Source organism: Panulirus ornatus, chromosome 56 (genome assembly GCF_036320965.1).
Source record: "Panulirus ornatus isolate Po-2019 chromosome 56, ASM3632096v1, whole genome shotgun sequence".
Taxonomy (NCBI): domain Eukaryota; kingdom Metazoa; phylum Arthropoda; class Malacostraca; order Decapoda; family Palinuridae; genus Panulirus; species Panulirus ornatus.
The window spans coordinates 7,762,097-7,770,043 of NC_092279.1; the positions used below are offsets into that span (position 1 = coordinate 7,762,097).

General features: G+C 43.8%; 1 protein-coding gene across 14 annotated transcripts in view; it reads left to right on the forward strand.

Moving 5' to 3' along the window:
• The first annotated feature begins 7,080 nt into the window (after window positions 1–7,080).
• The window catches only part of Rdl (Resistant to dieldrin), a 386,180-nt gene continuing 385,313 nt past the window's right edge, over window positions 7,081–7,947 (forward strand). For 2 of the 14 annotated variants that reach the window (XM_071693712.1, XM_071693706.1), the window contains exon 1: window positions 7,085–7,711. In XM_071693712.1, coding sequence (XP_071549813.1) covers window positions 7,620–7,711 — 92 coding nt within the window. In that variant the 5' untranslated portion in view covers window positions 7,085–7,619. Of the gene's footprint in view, window positions 7,712–7,947 lie in introns of all 14 variants that reach the window. The other 12 variants (XR_011716741.1, XM_071693702.1, XM_071693703.1 and 9 more) reach the window with 11 other exon arrangements.

Sequence of the window (7,947 nt, forward strand, 5' to 3'; positions counted from 1 at the left end):
ACATCACGAAATGGAACGCCACTTGGGAGAGTCTCAGGATACAGCGTATGACCCTTGAGCACGACGGTATGACCCTTGAGCACGACGGTATACGACCCTTGAGCATGACGGTATACGACCCTTGAGCACGACGGTATGACCTTTGAGCACGACGGTATGACCCTTGAGCACGATGGTATACTACCCTTGAGCACGACGGTATACGACCCTTGAGCACGACGGTATACGACCCTTGAGCACGACGGGACGACCCTTGAGCACGACGGTATACGACCCTTGAGCACGACGGTATACGACCCTTGAGCACGACGGTATACGACCCTTGAGCACGACGGTATACGACCCTTGAGCACGACGGTATACGACCCTTGAGCACGACGGTACGACCCTTGAGCACGACGGTATACGACCCTTGAGCACGACGGTATGACCCTTGAGCACGACGGTATACGACCCTTGAGCACGACGGGACGACCCTTGAGCACAACGGTATACGACCCTTGAGCACGACGGTACGACCCTAGAGCACGACGGTACGACCCTTGAGCACGACGGTATACGACCCTTGAGCACGACAGACAAACACCACCGCTCAAGTTCATAATGTCTTGGCCTTCGACCTGACCCATCGGGGTTGGGTCAGAGGTCACATTATTGTACTCGAGGACCACATTTGTCTATACTCCTAAGATGGAATGTACTCTGTCTCACATCAACTGGTCTATAACCTTACCTGCCCACTCCCCGGCTCCCGGATCATAACACTCGACTGTTCATAAAAAAAAAAAAGGAAAAAATAAATGAAATATAGGATCCGGTATCACCCTCACCCACCATCCCCCAAGGGAGGTTCGGCCACACAGTGCAACAACAACAACCACAACAACAACAAAAACAACAACAACAACAACAACAACAACAACAACAGCAACAACAACAACGAAAACGATTAATAGAAAAGATAAACATGAATCCACAGTTGCTAATAGACTGGCTCATGTGACCGTGGGATCAAAACCTGAATTTCTATTATCAATAATTCCATACAATTGTGTTTATAGGGAATGTGAATGTATGGAAAATTCTTGTTTTGTTTATTTACGATCGAGGGAGTTTAATATACATGTTGAGGTATTTTGTGACGACTGGACCAGGTTATGATGGGAGTACTCATGTATATTTTAGAAATTTGACGTTTGGTTTTGAATCATTATTTCTGTGGTGTCGAATTTTCCTATACCAGTCTTCTGACTTGAAGTCTTTGTGTAAGTCATTGTTAGTGATGTCTGTATGGAAGGAAAAGCGAACAGGTTAATCATTTACATGTATTTGTTGTATAATGCAATAAGTCATGTATCTGTTGTATAATGCAATAAGTCATGTATCTGTTGTATAATGCAATAAGTCATGTATCTGTTGTATAATGCAATAAGTCATGTATCTGTTGTATAATGCAATAAGTCATGTATCTGTTGTATAATGCAATAAGTCATGTATCTGTTGTATAATGCAATAAGTCATGTATCTGTTGTATGATGCAATAAGTCATGATGTATATATTCTGTGGTGTAGTGATTTTTGATTTACCAGTTGTATAATGCAGTATATTTTCAAGTTTGAATATGCAGTAGATTTTGATATTGTATTATGCAATAGATTTTGATATTGCGTAATGTAGCCGTTTTAGATATTGCGTAATTGAGCCATTTTTGATATTGCGTATTGTAGGCATTTTTGATATTGCGTAATGTAGCCTTTTTTGATATTGCGTATTGTAGCTGTTTTTGGTATGGCGTAATGGAGCCGTTTTTGCATGTTAGACTATTTTCAGTCGACGATCACTTCTTTCACTCCGGCCTTTCATAAATCAACAAAAACAAGAAAATAGACCGGTCCACATTTCCCGGTCATATTCCGGACGCTGAGTTTTTCCAATATTGTGATGTGATGCGGTTCGCGGGTCTGGGATGCTGAGAGCAGACCACTACACTGTTGATGGGATCTCGTGTCCTGCTGGTTTTAAACTGGGATGGGATGGGATGGGACTAGGGATAGTACTGTACGTGGGAGGAAGTGGGTGAAGCCAGATTGGCAAAGGGGGGGAAGAAGGGGGAACCTGTTGGTCTATGGTGAGGTTATGTACATGGGATAGTCAGATGACAGAAGACCTGATGGTCCGTGATGAGGTTGTCTACGTGGGAAAGCCAGGTGACAGAAGACCTGATGGTCCGTGATGAGGTTATGACGTGGGATAGTCAGATAACAGAAGACCTGATGGTCCGTGATGAGGTTATGTACATGGGATAGTCAGATAACAGAAGACCTCATGGTCCGTGATGAGGTTATCTTACGTGGGAAAGTCAGAAGACAGAAGACCCGATGGTCCATGATGAGGTTATATACGTACGAAAGCCAGGTAACAGAAGACCTGATGGTCCGTGATGAGGTTATCTATTGGAGGACAGTACAAGGGAAAAACCAGGTGACACTAGTAATGTTTTCATTTCATTCTCCTAATATTCAGAGATACTGGCTGTGTGGTAGAGAGAGAAACACCCAGGTCGACCAGAGCTGGTAGACGGGAGCTACCAGACTGGTAGACGGGAGCTACCAGACTGGTAGACGGGAGCTACCAGACTGGTAGAGTCACGGATGAATAACTTCACACCAACTCTGTGCTGTATGTTATCTATTTATCTATTTATCTATTTATTATCACCCAAGATCTATTTATTTAGGAGAGAGACTGTTTGTGTTGTTATCTGGGAACTCTCTGCGGCGATCCAAGGCTGCGCTACTCCCAGTAGCAGGGAAATGTGGACTTTTTTCTCTGGAATGTGATACGTTCCCCGAAGACCTGTGTACTCCAGGTTGATGAAAGCCTTTGACACCGGGTTGACTCTCTTTTTTTAAAACTCGCGATGTAACCTCTTGAAGTCGGAGTCCGGTAACACCACCGTGTTCTCTCTCTCTCTCTCTCTCTCTCTCTCTCTCTCTCTCTCTCTCTCTCTCTCTCTCTCTCTCTCTCTCCGATCCCCTTTCGTGGTAGTGGATGCGTTATCTGCGTTCAAGCATTGACAAAATGTTGTATAGACCAGAGTGTCGGCTGTTGAGAGGGACTGGAACACATTATACCCACAAAGGCACTGTGGTCCAGGGTAGCCTTACATGCCCCAGTTACCACCAGTCCCTCTTGGTGAGTGTGTGTGTGTGTGTGTGTGAGGGAGTCTGCCTCTGTTGGCGGGAGAACGAGCCTGTCTCATCATATCTCGAGAGTCAGGAGGTGTAGTTTACGATCATCTAAGTGCCTTTAAAATCCTCTGATACTTACTTGAGTAGCTTTTAACCCTTCTCTTACTTATTAGAACAACTCTGATCCTCTTCTGTTTATTCAAGTATCTTTGATCTTCTTCTGTTTATTGAAGTAACTTTGTTCCACTTGTACTTTAATCCCTTGTTGCTTATTCAGCATAAATCCTCTTCTCTTTGCTTAAGCTTATACTTTGATGCTCTTCTCAATTAGGTCACATTAAATCCTCTTTTACCTTCCTGAATACCTTTAATTACCTTCAAAGTCACTGACTGTAATCCTCTTCCGTTTATTGAGGTACCTTAAATCCCCCCGCTGCTTATGAAGGTAACTTCAATCCTGCTTATTGTGGAGTTATTAATCCTCCACCTGTTCTTGACGCTACCTCATTGACGCGGGAAATGGCGAATGTGTATGGGGCTTTATTTTGTTTTGGTTTTATCAGATCTGGTCGAGCGGGATTGCTTTATTTCGTAAAAAGGTTTAGTGGAGGCGAACTTTGTTGGTACTGTTGGTTTATCATGGGTTTAAGTAACGGGTTTATCGTGTTTTATCGAAGGTTTAGTCGTCGCGGGTTTTGTTGTATCAGGTTTGATTGCAGGTTAGTCGTGGGATTTTATGACTGTGAGTTTTATTGCGGGTTTAAGAACGGGTTTTATTCCAAGCTATGACAAGGGTTGAGGAGTGAGTGGTATGGCACGCCACCCTGGGTTTCTTGTTTTATATCTGGTTTATTACTTGACTCGACTGTTTGATTGCGGGTTTATAAGGTGGTTTTACTAGTTCCAGTTTTATCGTGGTTTAGTCACGATCTTTATTTTATCCATGTTAAAAAGTGCTATAGGGGGAGCGTTTGAATGGGCCATCGAAGCATTTAAGTGTAGATACTTAGTACTTAGATACTTAGATGGTACTCCTAACACACACACACACACACACACACATACACACACATACACACACACATACTCACACACATACTCACACACATACTCACACACACACACACACACACACACACACACACACACACACACACACACACACATACACACACACACACACACACAGGCTAGCCATACGTACATAGGTTTAAAGGAATTAATGCATATATACAAGGTTAAGAGACGATGCAATATGGGTGTAAAACTTTCTCCCTGTAACACATAAATAATAATCATATATATATATATATATATATATATATATATATATATATATATATAAATATACAGAGAGAGAGAGAGAGAGAGAGAGAGAGAGAGAGAGAGAGAGAGAGAGAGAGAGCGTAGTATAGCTTAGCAACAATTATCCTACACAGCTAGGACTTGGTCGAGTTTAGACGGAAAGAAAATTCGGTTAACTGGACTTTACTCTTATATAAATTAAATGGGAAGAAAAAAGAGAAGCTGTTTGGAAACCTTTATAGCCATTTTGGAGATCAATTCAACCGTTTAATGTACTCCTTGCCTATCTCAGTCGTCCATTTCGGCCAAATTATGATTAAAATATAATATTGTCTTTTTTTTTTTTCTTTAACCAGAAGACTCACTCTCCTGGCCGCTGGGAGAGAGAGAGAGAGAGAGAGAGAGAGAGAGAGAGAGAGAGAGAGAGAGAGAGAGAGAGCTTCCGTGGTAAGGGTTTTTTTTTTTTTTTTTTTTTTTTTTTTGTGTGTGTGTGTGTGTGGCTCGATAATTAGATGAAGAAGCGGGTGTTTATGTGGTCCTACTACTACTACACTCAGGATAGAGTATCGTCCTGTAACGCCCCCATTCCTTGACCACAGATCTAACCACAATATAAACGTATGGTCTACACTTACTGCTAAGGCTCTGGCCTGAGGTTTAGATGGCCCGGTGTCCGTACTGGAGGAGGGGTATACTGCCCTCAGGGTTAGCTAAGTAGACTATAGTTATACCTGTATATATATATATATATATATATATATATATATATATATATATATATATATATATATTCACATATATGCATATATTACCCCAAGACTAGTTTCTGTGAAAAGAAAGCTGATGTTACTCAAAACCTTCTTAAAGTCTCGTGTAGTCTAAGGATACGCTGCTTCCAGTAGCAGGGAAATGTAGACGTCCTTTGTAGAGAGTTTTTTGATGAGACATTTGCTGTCAGTGATAAGTCTTACCAGAGATGACCTTTCACTTGCTGTTTGAACTTGTGCAGGCGGACTCCAGTAACACCATATATATATATATATATATATATATATATATATATATATATATATATATATATATATATATATATATATATATATATATATGCAGGAAAGTGAAAGGCGTGCACGGGATAGATTGGAACGATGTGGTATAATGGGGCCGATGTGCTGACAGTGGACTGAACTAGGGCATGTGAAACGTCCGGGATAAACCATAGTGAGCTGGTGTTTCTTTGCATTACACATGACATATAGAGAATTGATGTGGGAGGATGTGGCATTTCTTCGTCTGTTTCTGACGCTAACTCGCTAGAATGGGAAACAGAGATCAAGGATGAAGGACACAAAATAGTACTAACCATTTATTGAAAGATTAATTGTTGGTTTCAACAGAATTATGACACAAACGTTCATATCATCCAAATGTACTTACATGTTTTTAACATTACTGTACATTGTAGGTAGTCCAGTGAGAGTAATGTTGAATGTTATTAATGTTACCGTATATTTTTGATGTTGGTTCTCACTACATTACTAGACTGAAGGAGATTCTTCCTTAAGGTTGGTTTTTAAGTGGGCCAACAGGTGTGTGTGTGTGTGTGTGTGTGTGTGTGTGTGTGTGTGTGTGTGTCACTGATAGTGAAATCTTAACAGTGACTCCGACAGTGGAATAAACAGAGTGAAAGTGATCTCTTGGCTGACGTGAACCGTTGGAAGTGATCGGTGCGCTGATGTAAACCACTGAAGGTGATTCAGTATTTTAAGTAAACCTTCAGAAGTGATTCGGTCTGACGGTAAACTGTTGAAAATGACTAGGGTACCGATGTAGAATGTTGAATGTGATCCACTCACATTCAAGCTGTTGAAAAGTGATCCATTGTTTGATGTAAACTGTTGAAAGTGATGTAGTCACATGTAAACTGTTGAAAGTGACTCTCTTACTGATGCAAACTGTCAAAAGTGATCCAGTCACATGTAAACAGCTGAAAGTCATCTGCTAACTGATGTAAACTGTTGAAAGTCTTCTAGTAAAATTTGTTGACATGTTTTGCAACCCACGTACTGAAATGGGGAGGAGGGCGCCCACAAATCACGTATATATATATATATATATATATATATATATATATATATATATATATATATATATATATATATATATGTTAAGATTTAAAGTTGAACTGGACCAACATTACTGTGTAGGGGAATGCGTGTGGCTGTTTATATGTGGTGTGTGTGTGTGTGTGTGTGTGTGTGTGTGTGTGTGTGTGTGTGTGTGTGTGTGATTTGGATCCCCACACACAGACTTACGCACACACACACACACACACACACACACACACAGACCCACGGAGGCTCACCGCTCGACACAGTAACTTTAACCTCCCATGTACTTGGTGGAAAGGTGGTCAAGTACATCTTGTGGTTAAGTGAAGCATGGAGGACAGCTGCTGACCTAGTGTGACCTCGGTTTTAAACACCTTTTTTTCCCCTGGTATATGTATGTGTTGTGGGAGGAGGAGGAGGAGGAGGAAAGGATTTACCTAAAGCTTAGGTCACTTGTGGTGGGGGATCGTGAGGTGCTGGTCGTAGCCTGTGGGTTGATCGTAGGCGTGAGGTTGAGGGCGTGTGGTCCGGCCGGGATGTGGGGTGGGGTCAGTGTGTGAGGCGTGTGCATCCATAAGACGTGGCCATGTTTGTTCTCCTGTTATTAAGTGCAGCTGGTGTGATTTTTCTAGTGTCAGGTCGGACAGGGTGTGCGAGGGTGTGTTGCCTACGACGCCGCGGGAGTGCAGCGGCGGCCCCGGGAACTACGAAGGATCAATACGATGCGGGGGTCGCGCGCCGTCTGCATCTAGTTTCCCACAGCCAGCCTACCCGAGCGGACGCTGCGCAGCAAGTGGCCTGCATCCCGCCATGTCTCAGCCGCTCCCCGGCCGCTTCAGCAGCTGATACCGTGCTCTCTTAAGTGATACCCGGCCACAGGAAGGCTGGCGAGGCGGCCCCAGCCTAGTGAGTGCCATGGTTGGTGAGTGACGGGAGGGGAGCAGTGTGGCGCGCGCCCTCCGACCTGTGACCGCCTTGACCCCCCGCCAGCCCTCCGCCAGCACCGCCGCCATGAGGAGCTCCGGCTGGCCCCTGGCGCGCCTCGCCCTCCACCTTCTGGTGTTGCTCACCCGTTCCTACTGCTCTCTCGCCGAAGTGCCCACGTGAGTAAGCCTCCACCACCAAAACCCCCGCCCCAACCTTACCCCCCCAAAAAAAAAACCCATGCTCCTCTCCCGAACCGCCCACGCTTACACCTGCACCAACACGCCCACACTCGCTCCTCCAGGAAGCCCACACCGGCACCAACACGCCCACACCCACCGGCTATAGACGCCCATGCTCGCACCTACACGCCCACGGCCACAGAAGCTTCACCACATCTGAGTGGCCCTTATCA